The 27433-nt window shown below is 34.7% G+C and overlaps 1 protein-coding gene across 2 annotated transcripts in view; it reads left to right on the forward strand.

Moving 5' to 3' along the window:
• Positions 1-27433, forward strand: part of VPS50 (VPS50 subunit of EARP/GARPII complex) — a 132981-nt gene that overhangs the window by 70694 nt on the left and 34854 nt on the right. For both annotated transcript variants that reach the window (XM_041727498.1, XM_041727497.1), the window contains exons 15-20: positions 1840-1934; positions 2263-2361; positions 16275-16365; positions 19377-19553; positions 22415-22533; positions 24432-24538. In XM_041727498.1, coding sequence (XP_041583432.1) covers positions 1840-1934; positions 2263-2361; positions 16275-16365; positions 19377-19553; positions 22415-22533; positions 24432-24538 — 688 coding nt within the window. The remainder of the gene's footprint in view (positions 1-1839; positions 1935-2262; positions 2362-16274; positions 16366-19376; positions 19554-22414; positions 22534-24431; positions 24539-27433) is intronic.

Below are 27433 nucleotides of genomic sequence, written 5' to 3' on the forward strand. Positions count from 1 at the left end.
ACTCAAACCACTAACAAACAGTTTTCTCAACTGCTCTGTTCATTTGGATCTTGGCCTTCTTCCCCAGCAGTGGTGGCAACTCCCCAGGAGTTGGGCTGAGGGGCATGACTGGGCAGCAGTTTTACTTCTGTTTTGAGCCCAGACTTACCTCTTCCAATTTGAATTCAATATCTGTGCTATATTTATTCTTTTTTTTTAAAATTTTATTTTATTTATTAATTTTTGTAATGAAAGACACAGAGAAAGAGGCAGAGACAGGCAGAGGGAGAAGCAGGCTCCATGCAGGGAGCCCGATGTGGGACCTGATCCCGGAACTCCGGGATCACGCCCTGGGCCGAAGGCAGACGCTCAACCGCTAAGCCACCCAGGCGTCCCATATATTTATTCTTAAAATACTTTTTCCTATGTAAAGCTCAGATCAATATTCATCTGGTAATTATAGATGTTTATCTAAGCTTTCTATTAATTGCTATCTCCCTAATACCTAGAGTACTGTGTAGGACATTTAATAAATACTCGGAAAGTATTTTTGCTTTATTGGATTAATTTTTAATGTTTTACAAACATACAAAAACATTTAATCCATTTATCTGTCTTTTGATATGTGATATAAAGGAAGGAGAGAGGAGTTTTTACCCCAAATCTAGTTGGTTTTCCCTTTGCTACTTTCTGAATAATCTTTTTTCTTGTCTTTATGTGTGATGCCTCCTTGGGAAAAGGAGACTGAAGGCAGGGAGATCCGGATTCCAGTTTTATCCTTGTCATTCATGAGGCATGTGAATTTAGGCAATTACTTGACCTATTTGCGGTTTTTCTTCTCTTAGGAGGATAGTAAATGCCTGCTCAACAGAGCTGTTTTAGGATTAAAGATAATATGTAAAGTTCTTAGCATAATGCTGACAAAGAGTAAATAATCAGCAAGCAGTAGTTTTTACTGCTGTTTATTAAGCTCTTGTATATATATTAGCACTATTTCTGAGTTGTTTGTCCTATTTTGTTGATTCTTTGGGAACTGATAGTATTCTTCTTTTAAAAAAAAAGTTTTTAATATATTTAATACAGGTAGAAAAAGTCTTTCAACATCACTTATAACTTTTATTTTGTCTTTCTGAAGCTTTATAATTTAAAAAGAGGTTATGCCTGCCTTATTTATATTTCCAGTGAATTTTAGAATGCTTATTCATAGGAGAAGTTTTTTGTGATTTTGGTTAGAAATTCACTGAACCCCTACATTAACTTGGAAAAGTTGACATGTTTACACTGATTCAGTCCCTTGACTCTCATTTTATTGAAATTTCTTTTGTATCCTGTTAGAATTGTTAGTTATTTAGGCCTAATGTTGCCTATTAAAATTATTCCTAAGTATATTTTTAATATTCATTTTAAATGAAGTCTCTTTTATTTTAAGATACTACAGTAGAAGTACATGAAAACTTATTTTTTATGTATTGCACATAATCACTTCACAGAGTTATTAATTCTAATTATTTTTTAATTGATTATTTTAATTATTTTTGATTTGGTTATTTTGAGGTTTCTAGCCTACCAAGTCACACATAAATGATGATGATTTTTATCTTCATATCCAACACAAGGATATAATTTTTATTTGCATATGTATATGTATTAATAGTAATGATTATCGCCATTACTGTTTTTATATTTGATGTTATGGAATTGTCTCTGTGATATCACTGTAAGGATATTGGTTATTTGCCTAAATGTATATTCTTAAGAATGTATTTCTGTCTCATTTTAATGTATAACTGTAGAATAAATGGTTCTGGGAACTTACATTCTATATTTGAGCTTGAAATATTTTTTTGTTTTGTTTTATAGGATGTTCAGCTAAAAGTAAAAACCTACTTGCTTGGAACAGATTTGTCTATATTTAAATATGATGATTTCATCTTTGTTTTGGATATAATCAGCAGGTACTATGTGAGATCTTGTTTTATTCTTTACTTCGGTTTATTCAAACATAATAATCAAAGAAATCATGAATCAGTGAGTTATCACGTATAACTTTTTCATGGATATGAAGACATTTAAACATTCATAATCAAATTTCTGCTGGGAGTGTGTGTGTTTAAATATTTCTGCCCTTCAGATGTCTGTGAACTATAGTGAATTTGTGAACTTTAGAATTTCTCCAAACAACCATTTTTATGGTTTGTTACCTTTGAAGAAAGATGACCTGGACTACTTTTGTTCTGTAATAAGGATGTTGCTAAATTTATATAAATCTTTTTATCCACCTAGGTTGATGCAAGTTGGAGAAGAATTTTGTGGTAGCAAATCTGAAGTTTTGCAAGAATCCATTAGAAAACAAAGTGTCAATTATTTTAAGAACTACCATAGGTAAGAACTCTAATAAAATATGAACAGATTTACTTAGGTAATAAACTTACTATGTCTAATGCTTAAACCTTATAGCATTAATTAGTTTAAAACAATTACTTTTGAATTTGAAAGAATTTGTACTTTGTAGTTCTTTTTGCTATGGTGAAGGACTTTTTTTTTTTTTTTGCCAAAAATATTATAAGATATTCTCCTTATTTATTGTAAATTTTGATAGGTTGCTTATCTTGAGAGTCTCAAAATGTTGAACTAAATATTGAACCAATTTCTTTAAGGGTGAAAGATGATTATTATTGCAGGGTTCACCAGAAGAATTTGGCCACTATCCTCTACGGTGTGGGCTAGTAAGGAAGTTAGATCAGTAGAAGCAGCATTCACTGAGGGATTACTTAAAGCATCTGCATTTTATTTATTTATTTTTTAATTTTTCTTTAAAAAATTTTTTATTGGAGTTCAATTTGTCAACATTTAGCATAACACCCAGTGCTCATCCCACCAAGTGCCCCCCTCAGTGCCCATCACCCAGTCACCCTAACCCCCCACCCACCTCTCTTTCCACTACCCCTTGTTCTTTTCCCAGAGTTAGGTGTCTCTCATGTTTTGTCATCCTCACTGATATTTTCACTCATTTTTCTCCTTTCCCTTTATTCCCTTTCACTAATTATTATATTTCCCAAATGAATGAGACCATATAATGTTTGTCCTTCTCTGATTGACTTATTTCACTCAGCATAATACCCTCCAGTTCCATCCATGTTGAAGCAAATGGTGGGTATTTGTCATTTCTAATGGCTGAGTAATATTCCATTGTATACATATACCACATCTTCTTTATCCATTCATCTTTTGATGGACACTGAGGCTCCTTCCACATTTTGGCTGTTGTGGACATTGCTGCTATAAACATTGGGGTGCAGGTGTTCCGGCATTTCACTGTATCTGTATCTTTGGGGTAAATCCCCAGCAGTGCAATTGCTGGGTCGCAGGGCAGATCTGCTTTTAACTCTTTGAGGAACCACCGTATAGTTTTCCAGAGTGGCTCTACCAGTTCACATTCCCACCAGCAGTGCAAAGGGGTTCCCCTTTCTCCACATCCTGTCCAACATTTGTTGTTTCCTGTCTTGTTCATTTTCCCCATTCTCACTGGTGTGAGGTGGTATCTCATTGTGGTGTTGATTTGTATTTCCCTGATGGCAAGTGATGCGGAGCATTTTCTCATGTGCATGTTGGCCATGTCTATGTCTTCCTCTGTGAGATTTCTGTTCATGTCTTTTGCCCATTTCATGATTGGACTGTTTGTTTCTTTGGTGTTGAGTTTAATAAGTTCTTTATAGATCTTGGATACTAGCCCTTTATCTGATACATCATTTGCAAATATCTTCTTCCATTCTGTAGGTTGTCTTTTAGTTTTGTTGACTGTTTCTTTTGCTGTGCAGAAGCTTATCTTGATGAAGTCCCAATAATTCATTTTTGCTTTTGTTTCTCTTGCCTTCATGGATGTATCTTGCAAGAAGTTGCTATGGCCAAGTTCAAAAAGGGTGTTGCCTGTATTCTCCTCTAGGATTTTGATAGAATCTTGTCTCACATTTAGATCTTTCATCCATTTTGAGTTTATCTTTGTGTCTGGTGTAAGAGAATGGTCCAGTTTCATTCTTCTGCATGTGGATGTCCAATTTTCCCAGCACCATTTATTGAAGAGACTGTCTTTTTTCCAGTGGATAGTCATTCCTGCTTTATCGAATATTAGTTGGGGGTCCACTTCTGGATTCTCTATTCTGTTCCATTGATCTATCCAAATACCATGGACTTTCTTCAGAGAGTTGGAGCAAATCATCTTAATATTTGTGTGGAATCAGAAAAGACCCCGAATAGCCAGGGGAATATTAAAAAAGAAAACCATAGCTGGAGGCATCACAATGCCAGATTTCAGGTTGTACTACAAAGCTGTGGTCATCAAGACAGTGTGGTACTGGCACAAAACAAACATCTGCATTTTAAAGTAAGAAGGCTTTAAAAGAAGGCATGATATAGAGAATCTAGTTACAAAGTCAAGATTATGTATTACATTGCAAAACAGTCATTACTGACTTTAGAAAGGGGGATTTGGAATGGTTTTGGGAGTGGAGGAAGGTGAGAAAGAATGTTTAATTAGCAACATGATTGTATGCTTAAAGCAGCATTAAATTGAGAGAGCTGTATATTAGACCTTTCCTGATATAAGGTAGAACGTATACTATATCCCTTATATATATTTTATCATTTTAATTTATATCTTACTTTTTATTCTATTTTTTTTCCAGAATTTATTTATTTATTTGACATAGCACAAGGAGGGGGAGCAGCAGGCAGAGGGAGAGGGAGAAGCAGGCTCCCTGCTGAACAAGGAGCGCCATTCGGGGCTTGACCCCAAGACTCAGGAATCATGACCTGAGCCAAAGGCAGACACTTAGCCAATTGAGCCACCCAGGCACCCATGCATTTTAATTTTTAAAATTAAATTTTTATTTTGTTGTTGTTATTTGGTGCCAAGGAGAGTAAATATTTTGAATTCTGCTTTTTCTCCTTGTTAAGAGTCAATAACTGATCACAGTAATAGGTGCCATGTCAGAAGAGAGATTATTGGGTATCAAACCATTGATGAATTAATTATTAAATAAATTTAAGTACAAGTGTTCTGTGTTATTATGAACTATTAAATATGTTTTGGAAGAGATTTAAATTGATCCTGTTGCAAAGTAGAGCCTTTGAGTTTTGTAATTGAATTGAAAAGAATGTTTAGAAAAAATTTTTAAAAAGTTTAATTGATTAAACCTCAGGAAAACAGCGATAAGGGGACAGCATGAAACCCTAACACTGCCTTTATTTGTATATTTTTTTCCTGTTAAAAGTTAAGCCCTGCTGAAACAGATGGCTTGGCTTTTACACATTGCTGTACTAAAGGAAGAGTTTGTGAATCATAGATGGGAAAGGATAAGGAACTATGAAGGAACTAGAAGCCTCACTTACCTGTTAGAATGAAAGCATGACAGATGTGCATTTCCCAAAGATTATTTTTAGTAAGATAACCAGGAGATCTTTTGGTGTTCTTAGTGATTGCACGATGTATACGGTGGAAAAAATAAAAACTACCCTGATTTATTTAATAGTCTCCATTCTGCATTCTATTTTACTTGTCAAAAGGTGTCTGTCATCTATGGCAGCTAGGTCTGGGCATTTCTAGACCATGACCATGATGGAGATTCCTCACTACAATTCACCTTGGTGAAATTAGAGATTATAGAAATGAATTATTAAATGTTTCCAAAACACTCAAAATTTTAATGGACTTCTCTTGAGAAATATTTATGAAATTCATTTCCCATTGAAGGGGCTGTACAGTATTCTTTAAAGGAGAGCTGGACTGAGAGGTAGTAGACTTGGGTTCTTATTCTACATTTGGTGTTTGCAAGCTCTCTGACACTAGACAAATCATTTAACTCTCTGGGCTATGTTTCTATCAACTGTGAAATGAGGTGACTAGACAGAAAGGTCTCCATAAATGTTGCCTATAGATCTTGCCCTTTTTTCTTGCTGTGTTGTAAATTAGAATATCAGAATAGGTTAAAAAGTAAAGACTTAACTTTTTTTAAAATTTTGTTTATTTATTCATGACAGACACAGAGAAAGAGGCAGAGACACAGGCAGAGGGAGAAGCAGGCTCCATGCAACAAGCATGACATGGGACTTGATCCCAGGTCTCCAGGATCACACCCAAGGTGGAAGGTGGCGCTAAACTGCTGGGCCACCGGGGCTGCCCAAGACTTAACTTTTCTTTTCTTTTCTTTTCTTTTTTTTAAGATTTTATTTATTTTTTATTTATTCATGAGAGACACACAGAGAGAGAGAGAGAGAGAGAGGCAGACACACGGGCAGAGGGAGAAGCAGGCCCCATTCAGGGAGCCCATCGCGGGACCCGATCCCGAGTCCCCAGGATCACAACCTGGACCCAAGGCGGCGCTAAACCACTGAACCACCCCGGCTGCCCCAAGACTTAACTTTTTACAAAGTATTCTTCTCTATCCCCGGTATCGAAATGAGTCTAGCTTATTATATACTGGCTATGGTCATTATTTCTCCAACAGCTGCCATTTGGCAAATTATGATAAAAATCACTTCGTAAAGTTAGTGCCAACCATTAATATGTTCTGAAGTAATCTCTTTCTTTATAAACCAAGATAAACTTAACAGGTGGTTTAGAAATGATGCCAATGTACCTAATACTGAATTGACATTAGCTAGTGATGAATCTAAATCTATTAAATTCCAATTTAATATCATCTCCACCAGATCATACTACATAAATGTTTAAAAGCACTGTGAAACATGAAATATAGATCAATTGGGTTTTAGTTTTGTTAATGAAAGTGTTAAAATATGCTTACAATTTGTTCCATAGTCCTCTATGGCCAAATAAAGCACTTGAGAATGAAGAAATTCTTAGACTGAATTATTCTTAGAGTCCACTTGGGCTATTGGTATAAAGATGGTGGCATACTAAAAAGGTGAAAATATAAACATTTTACTCTTTGGGTGGAACATCTATTTATAAAGTATAGTCATGTTGCTTATGGTAGTTGTATAAAAGTCATCTTTTTCTAGGGCAAAATTATATGATACTGTGAGGGAGCACAGTCTCTATCAATGTGAATTCTCATCTTACAAAAATATAGGTTTTATTTCCCCAAATTCCTTTATGTTCAGCACTGTTTGTATACATCCAAAGCTATCATTCTTCTGTCAGATGTTGCAGAAATCCCTAAAGGTCCAGCAACAGGTGTGAAAAGAGGGGAGAAGTCACCTATCCTAACTCCCATTTCCTGAGTAAGAAAGGTTTATTTTTTTAAGCATCTTTAAAATGTGTGTTCTGGGATCAAGTTTATTATCCATATACTTCTCTTTGTTTTCTACCTGGAACAAGTGATTTAATCTTTGTATTTTGAGTACTGGGCCTTATATTTTCTGGAATTCACTTGCTTTTTCTCCCCCTATATATTTTTCTGCCAAATAAGCTCTTTTGGTTAAGGTTTCAGAGAGGGTAGTAAATAAGTGATCAGTAGTATCAGTTTTTTTTATGATAGATTTCAAGGGTTTTTTTTTTTTTAAGGAAACAATCTAACAAATAGATTTAAATTTACCATGTCCAACTTATGCTTTAACTACTGTTTTTATGTAACAAACTATCCTAAAAAGTAAGGGTTTAAAACCACCATCATTTTATCTTTATTTCATGTAATCTATGAGTTGGGGGTTTAGGAAAAGATGAACTGAATAAATCTTCTGCTCCTCGCAGGATTGGCTGAGGTGACTGAGTAGTACTCAGCTGATGGTAGGGTTTGTCTAGAGGATCCAAGTTGGTTTGCATGCACCTTAATGGAGATGCCTAGAAGGATTTACCCATTTGGGTTTGTTAGCCAGAGTGCCTATACATGGCTTTTCCAGCATGATGATCTCAGAGTGTTTGGACTTCTTATATGGTAGCTGGCTTCCCACAGCACTAAATTGTCCAAAAGACCCAGGCAGAAGCTTCATGGCCTTTTCTGATGTAGGCTTAGAAGTCATGCAGTCTTTCCACCATATTCCACTGAATACAAGCATGTCATAAGACTACCCAGATTCGAAAGGAGGGAAATTTGATGGGGGGTGGGGGTGGTGAGGTCATGTTGTAGGAGAGAATGTGTGCGAGATAAGAGATATTGCTATAACTCTCTTTGCTATATTCCTTGGGAAAGTAAGAGAAATATTTTTTAGTAAACAAGTGTTCTTGGGACTTGGTTATAATGGTGCCAATAATTAAGTTATCTTTAATATTTAAAATATTGTAAACCAGATTATATGAAAGTAGAAACATTTACATCTAAACTATAAAACAGGGGTTAAATTTTGGGGTTAAAATGAAAACAAAGTCTTCATGGTGTATATCTGAAATCAGACTAACTCCTTCTGCAATAGTATATAATAATAGGGGGTAGATCACTATTTAACTCTTCTTAGTTTGTACCGTTATTATTGATTTTGAGTTTTCTTTCTGTTGGTAAAGTGTTTGGGGCAGTGTGGTGTTATCAGTGGCCTTGGGTTCCTACCTCTTTTCTACTTACTAGCTTTATCATCTTTGTAATTTGGTTTTCTTTCTTCTCTGAACATCAGTTTCCAAGGCTTGGGGATCCCTGGGTGGCTCAGCGGTTTAGTGCCTGCCTTTGGCCCAGGGCGCAATCCTGGAGTCCTGGGATCGAGTCCTGCGTCGGGCTCCCAGCATGGAGCCTGCTTCTCCCTCCTCCTGTGTCTCTGCCTGTCTCTCTATCCTGAGTGTGTTTGTCTATCCTGAGTAAATAAATAAATAAATCTTTAAAACAAACAAACAAACAAATAAATAAATAAGACAGGCTTGTAGTGGAATGTTTACCTTCCTTGAAGTACTTAATTTTATCATTTGTTTTTGGACCCTACCTTTTATTGCATCAAGTCTTTTGTCGGTTAATTAAAAGATCTAGATTTCACACAGTTCTAATTCATAGATTTTTCCCCCTTTAATCTGAAGGTCAGCGTATTTGAGATGCCTCTTAGATTGGTTATTGTCTTTTTTACTCTATTTGCCCTTGGAAATCTTTTAATTTTATTTTAATTGTACCTATTCTTTTGTACACCACAGGAGCTTCTTTGTATCCTATTTGTCTTGTTTCTTAAAGACATAGGGGCACCTGAACTGCTTAAATAGTAATAATTAAGATTGCTTTCCACATAACATGTCAGCATTCATTTCTGTTATTCAGCATTTGATTGCAGTTTGTAGTTTATGTACTTACTGCTTTTGCATCATAACTTCATTCTTTATCTGTATTAGTAGAGTCAAATAGAAAAAAGTAAAATGCAAATCTTCCAATTTGTGTAAAAATGTTCTTGGGCAAAGAGATGTAAAGGAAATTTTCTGTAGCTCTAGTGAATCAATTTGGATAATATTAACCAATTTATCATTCACAGTCACAAAATAAATAGCTGTTTGCCTTTGACTATGTTTTTTCAACAGTGGTGCAATGAAAAGAACAAGATTTGGAAATCAGAGCCCTTTCTTTGCTGTCTATTAGTCATGACCTTATGATCCATCACAAGTGGATTGATGTTGCCTAAGGCTCTCTGTAGCCATATTTTCAAAATAGGCCTGCCTTTATTGCAGACAGTTTAGTTAGGGGAGTGAGAGGATTATTAAGGTTTTATTCTCTTGAAAAAAATTTATTATGGTGTAATATAAAAGTACACACATCTTAATATACAACTCCATAAATTTTTAAATATATGTATACCACATAAATGAATCAGGTTAAGATACAGAATTTTCCACCACCCTCGAAGGATCTCTTGTGTCCTTTCTCATTCAGAGCCGTATTCTGAATATAACGCTATTCTGACTTATATCACTATTGATTAGTCTTGCCTGCTTTTGAACATTGTATAAGTATTATTTTATGCCATTCTGAATTGTTTTGCTTTTTATTTAAAGTTTCCAATCGTTTATTACACATACCTATACACACACACACACACACACACATATATAAATATGTTGATTTAGTTGACCTGAAATTCCTGTGACCTGGTAATTGGGTCATTCTTTTGAATTTTCTATGTATACAGTTATGCCATTTGTGAATAATGATGGTTTTGTGTATTCATTTCTATTTTTTGTACTAGTTAAGACCTCTGGTAGAATTTTGAATAGAAGTGGTGACAAGGGGTGTCTTTATTGTATAGTGCTTTGTCATTAGGTATGATATGTGTGGTTGGCTTTTGTACTTTATCTCATATTAAAGAAATTCCTAAGAGATGAAGTATACTTTAAGTCAAAAAGTATTGCTAAAAATAAGGAGAATACTTTCATAATAAGAGTGTATTCACTAGGAAGGTATAACAATCCTAAATTTGTATGCCTCTTCTGACGTAACTCCAAAAAAACCCAAAATATTTAGACTAGAAGGAGAAATAGGTCTATAATCATAGGAGTTTTTTGTATGCCACTTTTAGTGATTGATAATGGAAGCAGAAAAAAAATCACAGGATATGTGTTCGACTAACATTTTATAACATTTGCCTCATTTGTGTGTGTGTATGTGTGTCTGTGTGCGTGTTAGAGAGACACAGACACAATAATTAGAGAGTACATATTTTTTCAAGAGCACTCAAGAAGTTTATCAAAATCGATCATCCACTGTGCCATAAAGCAAGTTCTTTAAAAATGTCAAAGGATTGAAATCAGAGTTCATATTCTCTAACCACAGTGAAATTAAACAGGAAGTAAATAGCAGAGATAATGAGAAAATCTACCAGTTTTTGGGAATTGAGCAACCTATTTCCAGTGGTGTAAGAAGAAATAATATTGAAGGTTACAAAATCTTTTTAAATGAATACTGATAAAAACCATGGCATCAAAATTGAGAGATTTACCCAAAGCAGAGGGAAGAATTTCTAGCTATGAGTGCAGTTTTTTGGAAAAGAAGAATATTTGAAAAACAGTGCCATAACCTTCCATTTCAAGAAGTTGCAAAAATGACAACAAATTAAACAAAAGAAAACGGAGGGAGGAAAATGATAAGAGTAGAAAGCAATGAAGTAGAAAGCAAATGTATAATAGAATTCTATAAGACTTCTAACAAGACTGAGCAAAAAAAAAAAAAAAAAAAAACACAAATTACCAATACCAGCAGTTTAAAAGAGGATATCTAGGGAATCCCTGGGTGGCTCAGCGGTTTGGCGCCTACCTTTGGCCCAGGGCATGATCCTGAAGTCCTGGGATCGAGTCCCACATCGGGTTCCCTGCATGGAGCCTGCTTCTCTCTCTGCCTGTGTCCCTGCCTCTCTCTCTCTCTATATATATATGTATATATATGTCTCTCATGAATAAATAGATAAATAAAAATCTTTAAAAAATAATAAATAAATAAAAGTGGGTATCTGTAGATCCTAGACATTAAAAATATAATAGTGTATCAACTATACTTCAGTTTAAGAAAAAGAATACAACAAATGGGTAGCGATATAGATACATAATAAAATGATAGGAACAACTTTATGCTAAAAAAGTTGACAATGTAGATGAATTGACCAAATTTCTTATAAAGTCAAACTTAATAGGCTGACAAAATAAAATATAGAATATCTGAATAGACCTGTGTCTTTTAAAGAAGTTGAATCTGTACTTTTTAAAAACATTTTCATCTCTAGACCTGCTGCCTTCCCTGGTAAATTCTACCCAACATTTAAGGAAGAAATATCAACACCAACTCTTTTAGGTAATAGAGAAAGAAAGAATGCTTCATAACTTATTTTATGAAGCCAGTATTACACTAATACCAAAATATAACAAGGACATGACAAAAAAGAAAAATTACAGGGGAGTTTCTCATAAGAACATAGATGGAAAAATTCTAAACACATATTAACAAAACACATTCAGTGGTATCTAAAAAGGATAATGACATCACAAACAGGTAATATTATAGGAGAACAAGTTTGGCTAAATATTTAAAATTAATTTAATTTACTAATTTATAAAATATAGGAAAAATCCCATAAGAATCATCATAGTAGGTAAAGAAAAAAATTTGATAAACAAATTCCACCCTATTTCATAATTGTAAGAAATCATGTTTGTGTATAATTTTTACTTTCGATCTAATTATAGCCTTACATTTAAAGTATGTCTCTTGTAAACAGCTTATAGTTATCTTGTTTTGTTTTGTTTTTAAATCCAGTCTGATGATTTTTATATTTTGTTTGAACTGGGTTTTTTTTCTATTTCCATTTAATGTATTTATTGGCATAGTTGGGTTTAAATCCATCATATTGCTGTTTTATTTCTAAAAGTGTTATTCTTTTTCCATATATATTTTGTCTTTCTTTCTTTTGGATTGATTATGCATATTTTTTATTTTAATACTATTTTTTTCTCGGCTTTTAAAAAATAGATTTCTGTAGTAGTTACTGTCATTTCAGTATGTACCCCTATTTTGTTATAGTTGACTTTAGGTTAATATACTTCCAGAATAGTGCAAGAACCAACTTTGTAACTGCATTTATCTTCTCTTATGCATTTAGTGTTTTTATATGTTCTTATCTATACTTTTACTTTCTATCTTATATCCTGTATACTGTTTATGTAGGGAGTTCCCTAAGCTGCTTTTGTGAGAAGTTTATGGGAGGGCTCCAGCTCAGGGGAGCTGGTACCTTTATCACTGTAATAGTTTTATATTTTTTTATAATAAATTGACATGAGCTTAACAGCTTAAAACAGCATCCATTTATTATGTCACAGTTCTGAGGTTAGAAGTCTGGATCAGCTTGTCTAGATGCTCAGCTCTTAGGTTTCTCACAGGAGCAAAATCAAGGTATCAGAAGGGTGGGGCTCTGATTTGAAGGTTTTGAGGAAGAATCCACATCTGAGCACATTCGGGATGGTGATAGAATTCAATTTCTTGTGGCTTTTAGGACTGAGATCCCTATTTTCATGGTGGCTGTCGACTAGGGAACATTCTCAGCTTCTAGAAGCTGCTGTCTAGTCATTACACAAGACCACTTCCATCTTATTTCTTAAATTTTTTTTTAAGATTTTATTTATTTATTAGAGACTGTGAGAGAGAGAGAGAGAGAGAGAGAGAGAGAGAGAGAGGCAGAGACACAGGCAGAGGGAGAAGCAGGCTCCACACAGGGAGCCCGATCTGGGACTTGATCCCGTCTCCAGGATCACGCCCTGGGCTGAAGGTGGCGCTAAACCGCTGGGCCACCCGGGCTGCCCAGACCACTTCCATCTTAAAAGCCAACAATGGCACGTAAGTTTTCTCATGCTTTGACACAGACAGGGGTATTTGACCCAGACACAGAGACATACACAGGAGAAAGTAATGTGAAGATTGGCAGAGACGAGTGCTGTGGCCACAAGCCACAGAATGGTGGTAACTACCATAAGCTGAAAGAGGAAGGAACAGATTGGTAGATGATGTACAGCGCTCCCTGGAGAGAGTGTAGCCCTGCTGATACTTTGATTTCAGCCTAGTGATACTAGTTTCAGACTCTGGCCTCCAGAACTGTAAGAGAATACATTTCTCTTGTTGTTGTTTTAAGTCACTCAGTTTCTGGTGGGTTGTTTTTTTTGTTTGTTTGTTTTTTGTTTTTTAAGATTTATTTATTGGGCAGCCCAGGTTGCTCAGCAGTTCAACGCCGCCTTCAGCCCAGGGCCTGATCCTGGAGCCCCGGGATCAAGTCCCACGTCAGGCTCCCTGCATAGAGCCTGCTTCTCCCTCTGCCTGTGTCTCTGCCCCCCACACTCTCTGTCTCTCATGAATAAATAAATAAATCTTTATTTATTCATGAGAGACACACAGAGAGAGGTAGAGACATAGGCAGCAGGAGAAGCAGGCTCCTCGCAGGGAGCCCAAAGTGGGACTCGATCCCAGATCCCAGGATCATGCCCTGAGCTGAAGGCAGACTCTCAACTGCTGAGCCACCCAGGCAGGCATTCTCTGGTGGGTTGTTAAAGCAGCCACAGGAAACCATACAAAGTAGAATTGTTGGGTTAAGTAGTAGCTCTATATTTAACAATTTGAGGAACTACCACACTGTTTTCCAAAGTGGTTCTGCCATTTTAAATTTCTACTAGCAGGGATCCCTGGGTGGCGCAGCGGTTTGGCGCCTTCCTTGGCCCAGGGCGCAATCCTGGAGACCCGGGATCGAATCCCACGTCGGGCTCCCGGTGCATGGAGCCTGCTTCTCCTCCCTCTGCCTGTGTCTCTGCCTCTCTCTCTCTGTGACTATCATAAATAAAATAAAATTCTTAAAAAAAAAAAGATTTAAATTTCTACTAGCATTGTATAAGTGCTCTAATTTCTCTAAATCCTTATGAACACCTGTTATTGTCTGTCTTTAACTATAGCTATCCTAGTGGATGTGACGTGATGTCTTGTTATGTTTTTGACTTACATTTCCTTAATGGCTAATGATATTCAGCATCTTTTTATTACATTTCCTTAATGGCTAATGATATTCAGCATCTTTTTACATGCTTATTGGTCATTTGTATATCTTTGCAAAAAATGTCTGTTTAAAGCCTTTGCCCATTCTTCAGTTGGATTGTTTGTCCTTTTATTGTTGAATTGTAAGAGTTTTAAACTTCTGCAGTTTTAGTTTTTAGGTCTCTGATCCATTTTCATTAATTTTTATATATGTAAGGTTCAGGCACAGTCACTTTTAGAATATTCTCAGCCGTTACCTCTTCAGAATTGCTTCCGTTCATCCCATCTTCTCCATTCAGTTGCATGCATTCTAGATGTTTTAACTGTGTCTCATGTATCTTTTATGATCTTTTCTGTTGCTTCCATTTTTGTTTCAACTTGTGCTTCAGTTTATATAGTTTCTATTGATCTGTCATTGAGTTCTTTAATCCTGTCTTCTGCTTTTTCTACTTCATGAGTTTTTAATTTGAGGTCATTGTATTTTTCAGTTACAGGATGTCGGATTCTGTTTTTGTTTGTGTTCATGATTGCAATTGTTTGAAATTCTCCTTTCTATTCATTTTGTACATCTTTTTCTCTATTTTATTTAACTTAATTATAATAGTTATCTTAAAGTCCCCTTCTGTTAATTCTAATATTTGGAGCAGCTTTTGCTTTTTACAGATTTGCCCACTTATTGCCTCTTTACTTTACAGATGTGAATTAAGAAAAAAGAAATCTAGATTTTTTTATTTTTTTATTTATTTTATTTTTTTAAAAGATTTTATTTATTTATTCATGAGAGACATAGAGAGAGAGAGAGAGAGGCAGAGACGCAGGCAGAGGGAGAAGCAGGCTCCGTGCAGGGAGCCTGATGTGGGACTCGATCCTGTGTCTCCAGGATCACGCCCTGGGCTGAAGGTGGCACTAAACCGCTGAGCCACCCAGGCTGCCCCTAGATTTTTTTAAAAAGCAGATTAGTAATAACAATGAAGCTGTTACAAGAAGGGGAAAAGTAGGGCAGGCCTGCCCTTTTGTTTCCTGTGTCAACTGGAAGGAAGTAATTTTTCTGAACTGTCTGTATAATGTACTGATTATTCAGGATAGACAGTAAACCACAATAACATTAAAAAAGAAGAGATCAATGTGATGTAAGTGATTAGTGCAGTGCTGGCTATGTTAGTGCCTTATTTGGTAATTTAATTTGTAAATGCTTTGTAGAGATAGGCACTGAGCTAAATATATTTGGAGAGTGATAATTATCTTAATCTTGTGGCTTAGTAAGTATGATTAAGATCTTTGCTATTTAGCATAAAGCTTTTATTAGTATTAATGATCTCATAAACTTTGTAAATTATTTCTCTGTGTTTTGGCATTGATATATGATTAGCTAGGGATATTTTAAGTACGTGAATTGGTGAGTAGCTTTTTTTTCATCCCTTAATAAAAATACCATTTCCTGTAATTCATTATTTTTGTAATATTGTAGAGAGATTTGAAGTTTAGTAAAGGCTTGAGAATTTTTTTCTCTTAAAGATGATATTAACAAGTAGAAGTAGGGATGCCTATGTGGCTTAGCAGTTTAGCGCCTGCCTTTGGCCCAGGGAGTGATCCTGGCGTCCCGGAATCGAGTCCCACATCAGGCTCCCTGCATGGAGCCTGCTTCTCCCTCTGCCTGTGTCTCTGCCTCTCTCTCTCTTCTTATTTTATTTTAAAAATAAAATCCTAAAAAAAAAAAAACAACCACGTAAAAGTAAATGTGTTTGCTGTGTTGTTGGATGGATTCTCAAAGTTGATCATGATTATGATGATAATTCTCTAACTGTATTCTATTTTCCTAGTTCTTGTGTGTAGTGTATTCTTCCTCTAACTTTTTGGAGTGTTTCTTTTCTTTTTTTTAAGAACACGGCTTGATGAACTGAGAATGTTTCTAGAGAATGAGACCTGGGAGCTTTGTCCTGTTAAGTCAAATTTCAGCATCCTGCAACTTCATGTAAGTGTTTCTTAGGAACAAATGGATCTTTCATTTAGTTGTCTTTAAAAAAAAAACAACAACATATTACTAAAAAATCATTTATAAAATCATTAAGAAATAGCACCTTTCCTTCCTTGCTTAAAAGTGATTAATAGCCAGCCTCTCTTATAAGAGTGATGCTTTTATGTAAAGATGACAAAATCTGTCTCTTTTTATAAATTCACTTTATATACTTAAGGAAAACTCTTTTGCCTGATCATTTCCTTTGGTTTCAGAAGAAGATCTACTGCTTTAAGTTTTGTAAAAAAATTAATCAGTTGTATTTTGATGGTCTTTAATGGAAAAGCTTTTATTTTCAGGATGCTTGTGATTTCTTGTTTGTTTGTCATTTCTTACAGGAACTAGTATCTTCTTAATTTATGTTGCAGCTAATAAATGTGCCAATAGTAAGACAATGCCTCAGAAATAAAAGAAGTACTTATAAAAGATACCCTTAACTCATTTTTATTAGTTAACTGGTTCCTTGAATCCTCATAGAATATGTAATCTGTGAAAATATTAACTGATTTGTTTTCCCTTGGTTGAAACACATCATAGATAAACACTCCTTGTGCGATAGATGGTGCCCTACAAATACCAAATGTCAAAACACAATGTATAAACTTAGATCCCTGTGTAGAAGGTCCAGTATGCTTAGATTTGCTTTTGGAAGGAATGGCTTTTTTTAGAAGCAATTTTCTTATTCTAGATACATGTAAAGAATACATGATTTAAAGTTTTTAATAAGGATAGTTTTCATGCTTATATTGTATATAATAGTTTACTTATCTGTTCTATCATATTCTTTTCCTAATGTGGAAATAGTAAATACGGTGAATTAATAAATGCTTTAAAGACAACAGAATTGATTTTAACGTTGTTTTAGAATTCTTTTTTTTTTTTTTTTAAGATTTATTTATTTGAGAGAGAGTGTGCACAGTGTTGCAGTGGGTTGGGGTGGGTGGAGAGGCAAAGGGAAAGGGAGAGAGAATCTCAAGCAGACTGAGCTTGGAGCTCTATACTGAGCTGGGAGCCTAATAATAGAGCTCAATCTCACAATCCTGAGATCATGACAGGAGCTTAAACCAAGAATTGGACCTTCAACCAATTGTGCCATGCAGGTGCCCCAACATTATTTTAGAATTCTTAAATAAAATGATTCCTTAACATTATTTAGAATTCTAACATTGATTTTAGAATTCCTGTTTAAATAATTTTATTTGAATTTGTGTTTAACCATCTAATTATATCTGTGTGTATGAGCACATATACTTGATATAATTACAAAACATTTTTTAATGATACACACTTGAAATATTTTCACCCAAGTAAGCATTATCTCCTTTAAAGTAGTTACCTTGAATTTCCAGTTATGCAAGGTGGATAAAGATCTACTGTGTAAGATTTTGCCTATAGTTAACAATACCTTATTCACTTAAAATTTTTTTAAGAGAGTAGATCTTTAGGCTCCTGGCTGGTTCAGTCACTGGTGTGTGCAACTCTTGATCTTGGGTTCGAGCCCCATGCTGGGTATAGAGGTTACTTAAAAATAAAATCTTTAAAAAAAAGAGAGTAGATCTCAGATTAAGTATTCTATCAATAGTTTTAAAAAGTAGTTACTTTGAAAACTATTCACAACTGAGATACTGTTCTCTTGACACATGTATTCCTGTAGAGTCAGTTAAAAAACAAAATCAACTCATTAATTTATAAAGTTGTAAAATAATGTTTAGAATTATAAAGTAATGGCATAATTTTTGAGCATTATGATGGATCTGATTTAATGTGTAGCTGCAGTTTAAAAAGAAAATAAACATCATTTGAAACTTAACAAACGTAGTTTTTATGAAGATTATCTTTGAATATGAAAGATTTTAAATTTGGGATTAATATTCAAAAGATTAAAAGGTGTAAGAAAATGTATACCGGGACACCTGGATGGCTCAGTCTGTTAAGCATCTGCCTTCAGCTCAGATCATAATCTTCAGGTCCTAGGATCGAGCCCTATGTTGGGCCCCTTGCTCAGTGAGAAGTCTGATTCTCCCTCTCCCCTCTGCCTTTCCCCCCTGCTATGTTCTCTTTCTCTCAAATAGATAAATAAAATCTTTTTTTAAGAAAATAAAAATGTATACCAAATTTTTGTGAAAAATCATCAGGAGTTTTGTAATTCAGAGGAACTTTAGGGATTATTCCATCTCTTGCACTAATGAGCAGTGTGCTCTTGAACTTGGCCCTGAATTCATCTGGACTACCTCAGTTTCCTCATCTGGAAACAGCTCTTTAGTTTTAGCATTGTGATTCTCTTACTGTATGTAGCTTGACTCTCTCATTTTATTGAAGAAATTGAGGCACAGAGAAGCCAGGTGACATTCCCAACATTACATAGGAAGTTAATAGAACATAATGGATTAATGGCAAACTATAGGACTAGATGACATATCATCTGACCTCAGCATGTGTATTTGTGTTGTCTGCAATGTGAAGAAAAAGAAATGAAAGTTTATAGACAGTTTATAGAAAGTTTATCAATATAATAAACATTTTGATGTATTTTTATAGAATACCTTAACTGGTGAAAACATATAGTTAATTATTATTAACAACAATTAATTTTTATTGTTACCTTTTTATTGCTTAAAACCATTTTCTGCTAGTCTTTGCTGCTATGCTAAAATATTTAGAATTATTCAAATTTAAGTTATTTTCAGAAATTTTCTGTGCAGTTTCATAAACCAAGCCAAAAGTAGCTTGATACAGATAACACTTTTAAAAAGTGATATCGGCAACAGAGTTGTCTTTAGGGAAACCTTTGAGCACATATATTCAAATTTCTGCTTTCAGATAACTTCCAAGATTTAAAAGTGAATAACCTGAAGAATCAAGATTAATTTTTTTTCACTAATTCAACATTTATATTGATGGAATTATGTTATGTACTTGGATTTTATTGTTGTTGCTAAAAGGTATCTGGTTCCTTTTTTCATGTCCAGGAATTTAAATTCATGGAACAGTCTCGTTCCCCATCAGTTTCACCCAGTAAACAGCCAGCTTCAACTTCCTCAAAAACAGTGACCTTGTTTGAGCAGTACTGTAGTGATGGGAATCCCTTTGAAATCCAGGCCAACCACAAAGATGAAGAAACAGAAGATGTCCTGGCTTCTAATGGGGTATGTAGTGTTTTTAAAACCTACTGTGAAACATAAGTGAGATTTTCATATTGAAAAGTGTTCTACCCAGGAGCAAGGTAATTTAGCTAGATTTATTTATCCATTCGCTACCCACCTTCCTACCTATATGCTTAAATACCTGTGATAACACTTATATAGTAATGGCTTTACAGCATGCTTTGTTGAAAATGTCCTTTTAAACAATACATTTTGCCTTTACGTTTACTTTGTGCTCTTACTAGATTGCTGTATGTTCTTACTAGATTACTAAATCGGGCAGGAGTATAGTTTCTTCACTCATATTTCTGTGATTTGTTGTTAGATGGATGAGGGAATAGATCATCTGCACTTCCCAGCTTCACTCTTGGGCATCCGAATCATTTTGCTCAATTCCCTTTATCTGAGAAAGAGTAGTTACTGTCTTGCTTGGTTACCCAGCAGGGATGCTTTTAGGATTAGAAGACAATTTTTTAATACTTTAGCAGTTCAGAAAACATAATATAAACCAGAGGTTGTGTGAGTTAATGGAAAGGATTTGAAGATAGATGAATGAATATGACCTTTATTATTTATTAACTGTGTGACCCTCAGCAACTTATTTTAACTTTGTGAGCCTCAGTGTTGCTGTATTTACAATGAGTGAATGTTTACTTCACAGTTACCTGTGTTTTTTCAGTATTTAATTTGGATGGGTCCTTCTGATCTGCATCATTTCTAGAGCGGCCCTGTATGATTTTTATTTTATATTTGATGAAGCTGAAGTGAAAACTATTCAGATTTGATGAAATTCTGTTGAATTTCTGTATGTATTTTAGTTTTGACATTTTCTTTTTTTGTTTGGTGAAGATACAGTTTAAAAAATATTCCCATGAAGTATATCGTTGTCATATTTTATTGTGAAGTAGAAGTTATTTCATAGTAATCCATGTTTATAATTATTATTTAGTGATTCTTAGTGACACTTTGCCTCTCTAAAGTAGACTAAACTGAAAGGAAAAAGTCTTTTCAGTATTTTTGAAATAATATATCCCTCTGTACTGATAATTTGCTAATTTAAATCTCATATAGCATTTGATTCTCATTATCCAAGCAGTGGTGTTCTATAAAGTCTTCTCTGAACACTGAATTAGCAAATACAGAACCATCGTTCCCAAGTGAAATGCAGGGTTAGGTTCCTGTGAGCCTTTGGTCACAACATTTTCATTAACCAATCGGTGTATAACCTTGTTTTATATGTGTCTTTGTTTGAAGACTTCTAAGTCAATGTATAGTATTAAACATTGAACTCAGAGCCAACAGTACTAGAATTCCTGCCTGAATGAAGCTTATTTAACCATGTATTTTTGCCATAAGGCATATTACAGTCTTGCACTTTGGAACACTAGACAGAACTTTAGTCCTACACTTAGGGGCCATTCTAAATAGGAAATCACCAGCAAAAAGCACAAATATTTTAAAAATGTGACACTAAATACATTATGAAAAGGACACATTTGTTTAAGTAGGAAAGCTGAAGCAAGAAGGCAGAGGGCATCACCTTGTTTGCGCTCAGCTAGGAATGTGCATTTTAGATAAGGATAACTCAAAAGTTTCTGCGTACTCTGTACATAATCATGAATGACTGTGAAAGTGTCACGAAGTATTAATGTTGGGGTCACAAATAAAATTTAGAAAGCAGGGAAATTTGCAAATACAGAATCCTCAAAAATGAGGATCTCTGGTACTGTGAGAATCATGAAGCTCTGTCATTGTAACTAGGAGATCCTGGTTTGTGTGGATCCCCTTTATGAATATTATCAGGATCACATGGTGTACATGTGGGTGAGAATGCCTCTAATGCTCATTTGCAGTTATTAATGTGTAACCTAATCTTTCCAGGTATCACGTAAGTCATTGAGGGTCAGAGTCCACATCTTTCTATGGCCTGTCACACTGCTTTAGGCTCTCAAAAACTGGTTATTGAATTAGGGGACCAATTTCTTTTCATGTTGTCTTCATACTGGTCTCCTCAACTGGCATATGGGGTAAAAACTTTGTTATAGAATAGTTCTGAAGATTCAGTGGGGAAATTCATGAAAGCACTTAATACTTAACATTCAAGAAATGCTAGCTATGATTCTGTCATATTAATTTATACTATTAAGCAATCATGCTGCTGCTGCTTTCTTTCCTGTGCATGGATTCCACTGTCCTCCCCATGCTGGCACAGGGCCTTGGTGCCATAAAGATGATGACAGTGTTAGGAAGGCAGCCTTCCTTTCAAGAGGAAATCCGCCATTTTTGTCCTTGCTCTCAGTAGTTGCTCAGTGCTCAATATAATTTTCTAAGGCTCCCTTGGAATTAAATCTGATCATAATGAATTAGATGAGAATTAGCATGTGTGTTGTAAGAGTTTATTATGCTGAATTAACATTTCCACAGTGCCAGAAATTGTATACTCAACCTTTTTATAGTGAATTAGCAAAATGGAAGTAAGTATGATGAAAACACTTGAAGGCAGAGAAGAGATTTAAAAAATAATTTTTTTTTAGTCAACTGTACACGCTTTTCCTCTCCTAAGGCATAGCATGATGTTTGTTTTTGTTTTCTTTACATGGAGATTTGATTTTTTGGGAGACATTTAGAAGCTTTTGTGGAGATAAAATGTTTGTATTTCATGTTCCTTTTTTTTCTTTTGAGCTGGTTAAGATGGATGAAGGAGAAAATAAAAAGTTAATATTCCTGATGGCAAAGTTAGAGATAAGTTATTTAGAACTTTCTTCCCTAAACTGCTTCTTAAAAATTGGTTACTCTTAGTGTGTTAAAAGACTCCAGAAAAGTTGGCTGTTCATGCCCATTACTTAATATACTGTATTCTTCAGTATGAATCTGATGAGCAAGAAAAAAGTGCCTATCAGGAGTATGACAGCGACAGTGATGTTCCTGAGGAACTGAAACGAGATTATGTGGATGAGCAAACGGGTGATGCACCTGTGAAAAGGTAATTGTTCTTAGATTGTCTGGTATTCTGGTATTTCATATTTTATGTTGTGCATTTAAATAGAGGATTTTATTTAAAGGTTAGAAAAAAACAGTCAAAACAAATATTTCTGTAGGTTATAATGTCAGGTGATAGAAATCAATATGCTTTAAAATGATTCCTGAAAGGTTGACAATGTAGTTTTTTTTTTTTTTTTTTTGGATTGAGCATCATCAGAGGACTCCTAATTAGAGAGTAGTGGTTTTTGCAGAAAACTTCTGGTTTATAAAATTAGTACTGCCATTTGGAGCAATTCCTGCTTTGTGTAGGTTAGAAAACCTCAAAGAGGGAAGTAGTTATTTGTTTTGTATGTGGAATTCCTGCCTTAGTCTAGTAAATACAGAAAGTCTCCACTCACCTTTCCAAGGTTAATTACATTCATTGATTGGGCCTTCTATTAAGTTCCTTCATTGTTTTGTTTCTGTGATAAACTCCTCTTCAAAAACTGTGATAATTACATAAGAATTTTTTGTCACCTTCTCCCTATTAAATGGCCTGATTCTTATATGTAAATGAGTTAACTTCATGACTATCATACATTTAGTATACTTACTTAATTTTTAATGATAAATTTAAATATATTTTGCCCCAAAGTACCTAATTAGTACCTATTTAATTTGAAACCCTGATTGATATAATCTGTCTCCTCAAAAATGAGCAACTCATGTGATTGTAGATATTTTAATTGGGAAAAATTGTTTCCATTGGTTTTTATGTATGTGTGATGTTTAAATCCATCTATGGTCCATTATGAACAGAACAGAACTGTTCTGTTAGACTTCTTCCTTGGAGGTTTCAGGTATATTTTGGCTAAAAGAAAAGCTGTAACTGAAATGAACACATAAGACAGTGTCTGCCAGTATATGTGTATATATTTGCATTTTTGGTAAGGTTATGTGGTTACCTTTCTAAAGTGTCCTAACTTACCACTAAGAACTATGAATAATATAAACTATGAACTGCATTCAAACAATATCAGTTCTAACTTCAAAGGGTCTCTTGAATTTATAAAAATATCTTATATTTCACTGCTACCATCCAGGCTCATGCAGAAATTATCTCTGCCAGATTATTGGATCAGCCCCCTTACCCTGGCTCACTGTCTCTATCTAGTGTTGCCCCCTCCTAATCCCTCTTGTATACAAATTTTAATTTTTTTTATTATTATGTACAGATTAGTTCATATCATTTCCCTGGTTAAAATTTGCTTTCAAGTTTAGGTTCATACTCTCTACATTTGATTGCCTTCAGTGGTCTGGCCTCTCCTTACCTTTTTTCTTGTCACTTTGCCCTCAGCCCACTGGTTCCCCATGCTAACATTGTGAACTCTGTGCTTCTCCAAGCACACTCACTTCTTCTACCTCTGACCTTATTACACATTGCCCCCCCTTTTTTTGTACTTACCATATAACTTTGACGTTTTCTTTGAACCTGATGTCATCCCCTACCCCAGACTCTATCATCTTACCTTAGACTTTAGATATTAGATTTAGATTATAAGGAGGGTATTTTTCATATTTATAAGTCTGAAATCAGGATACTTGGTACATTTGATATATAATCTCCCTGGAACATCTGTTTTTTTAAGGTGACATAACTTCTTTTAATGGTTGATAATTAACGTCTTAGGATCAAAGAAATACAGTATAGTACTTTATTTCTTTGCTTATGAATTTCTCTTCCTCTCTGGACTGTGAGCTCTATAAGGACAGGAGGATCATCTCTATATCACCACCTGATATAGGGTAACACTTTCAGTAACTGATTAGTGAATGAAGGATAGATTCTAATCTCAATAACTTACTGATTTACTAGTTGACAACCCTAATTGCAACTCTGTTTTGTTTTTCTGTATTAAGCGTTTCTAGAGAAACTCTAAAAAGCAGGAAGAAATCAGATTATAGTCTAAATAAAGTGAATGCACCCATCTTAACCAATACAACATTGAATGTAATAAGACTTGTTGGTAAGTAGCCACTTTTTTTAAAAAAACATTATTAGTTAAATTCGTTGACTTTTGTTACTTTATTGAGGTTTTCATTGTACATTCCAGTGCTCATCACGAGGGAGGTTTAAAGATTGTCATATGTCAATGCTTTCTCATCATAATTATTCCAAATAATATAATACTAATATTATTATTAGTTGTTCTTTTTCAGTTAGCTTCATAGTATTTGTGTCTTCTACTTTTTCTAAAATATTCCAGTTAATTGAAATGTAATGAAAAATTCTCTATGTGAGTTAGAGGTATGTGTAGGATAATGATAGTACCCATTTTACATTTACACAATATTTTGTGCTTAATTGTTTCATTGATCTTCACAATCTTCCTGTCAGATAGGCAGAGTGAATAGTGATTCTCTGGCATTTTCAGACACAAGAGTTCTAAAAGCTAAATGTTCACACCATAGGAAGAGTTGTTCTTATTACAGATAAGACCTTTATTGATGATTTTATAGAAACAAATAACATGAAGAAATGCCATTTAAAATATTTAGGTTTGAAGGTGATGTGGAATCTTTAATGTCAGTATTTCAGTATTTTATATGCCATCTTAACATTTATATCTCACAAGTAAGCCTGTACATTTGACAAATAAGTCATAGAGATGTCTTCTCAAATTAATTAAGTCATCTATACCAGTCAGGAATTTTAATGTGTTCTATAAAAAAAATCTCTGTATTCTGTTTATATGGAGATGATAATGGCCTGCTGCCTACTTTGATTACTCTTGGCTCTGATAAAATGGTCTGTGTTATTGAAGATAATTTCTAAATTTCATTAATGAATAGGGTAAAGTACACAAAATGTTTCGTAGGAGCCCCACTTTCTTTAGGAAAAATAGTGGAAAAGAAGTAATGAGTTGGGAGGAACAGAAAAAGTGTATATTTTCATGATACACAGAAAAATGTCAAATTCTAAAAAAGTGTTTTTTGGCTGATCATTGCCAAGGAAATTAGTTTTTCTTCTTTATCCAAGAGAGCTAACTGAACATAGCATCATGAGTTACTATCTGGAATTTATAGAACTAGAACTGGAAAGGTTCTGAGAGGTCATCTGGTATAAACTTCTATAAAACTTAAGATTTCTTTATCTAATGCACCTAAGTTTTGGTGGCCAACTGGCCTTTGTTTCATGTCTCACAGTCACTGGATACATATTATTTGGCAAGACCACTCATTCTACTATGAGACTGATTTAATTGGTAGAAATCTCTTCCTCCTGATAAACCAGAATTTCTTTTTCTCTGTAATTCTATCTGTTGGCCTTAGTTCTACATTTAAAAGCAAAAAAGAGTAAGTCAGTCTATACTTTCTTCTCCTATTCTTCCCTGTGATTACTTTTCAGGCATGGGTGGTAGTTACACTGTCCTTCCTTTCCTCATGCGCCCACAGTTCATTCTTCAGGGTCAGTAACAACAAATTCTTATCTAAGGATTACTGATTGACATAGTGGACATTGTTTTCTAATAGTAGATTTAAGCAACTGAGAAAAGTTACATTCTTATGGGCCTTTGGTAGGTCAACCCTATAAAGCAGAACAGTCCCGAATAAATCTTCACTCAGTGAAGAGAATCTGACCATTATAAACTCAGCCTTCACCACCACCAGATCTTTTACTAGAATTGCAATTAAGAAACAATGCCTAGTATGCTATTTTAATTCTCATGTCTTCCCATTGAGACCTGGGATTAGGTGCTGTCATTTATTCCCTCCAGTAGACTTTTATGCCTACCATTTTCTCTCCCTGGGATGTCTTTATCTTCAGTTTGTATATATTCATAAAATAGAACTTTAAGAGAACCACTCGCTAGGGGGTCTCCAACCAGTAAATGCTATTCTATTCCCCATTATTGCATAGAGGTGCTTGAAGATAATAAACTGGCAAAGGTAATGTCTTTTCTTATAAAGCCAGTAGTACAGTTGTGTAAATAAGATTGATTAATTTTGGGTGCCTGGGAGGATGAAGGAACTAATTATTCAATAGTTGGGAGGCACATTTTAGAACATTAAAGGCATATTTAAAATGTCCTTTTCAAGTAGTATTTATTTGGCAGATACTTAGGAGAGATTAAACAAAAAAAGTGTTAATGGGGCTTCCCACCCCCAGGTGGTACCTAAATCTGTTAGAAAGGCCCAGGGAGCCATTCACAAGTGTGGAGAACTAATCAGAATGCTTGCTTGTGTAAAGAGAAAATTCTGTCAGCCTGACAATTTCTCGCAGACAGAAGCAGAGAAATTTTAAGGACTGTGTCTCATCATTGAAATAGCCTAGCTATTAAAGATTCTCTCTCCTGGAGGCAGCTTTTTTTTTTTTTTAAGATTTCATTTATTTATTAATGACAGACACACACACACACACACACACACACACACACACACAGAGAGAGAGAGAGAGAGAGAGAGAAAAGCAGGTTCCATGCAGGGAGCCCGATGTGGGACTCGATCCCAGGTCTCCAGTATCACACCCTGGGCCAAAGGCAGCGTTAAACCGGGGCTCCCCTGGAGGCAGCTCTCACTTGAGCAGGTGTGATAGGTCTGAGAGGGGCAGAAGATAGGTTGCCAAATTCATGCTTGTGAGAGCTACAGACCTTGGGACAAAATTATTACTTTAGCAGCTGAAAAAAATAACATACCAACACATCATGTGTCCGGATTTAACATGAAACCAAAATAAAGTTATTTTTTAAGAGACTTAATAATTTCATATTAAGGAAAAAATTTATCATTGTGTAATGTAGAATACATTTCAATATATCTATTTCTCTAAAAATACTTATATTTTATTTGTTATTCATATGAAATATTTTTAAGCCATTTTAAAACACTTTCTGAGCTGCTAGCTGTATATACAACATGAT

This window comes from Vulpes lagopus, chromosome 13 (genome assembly GCF_018345385.1).
Source record: "Vulpes lagopus strain Blue_001 chromosome 13, ASM1834538v1, whole genome shotgun sequence".
Taxonomy (NCBI): Eukaryota; Metazoa; Chordata; class Mammalia; order Carnivora; family Canidae; genus Vulpes; species Vulpes lagopus.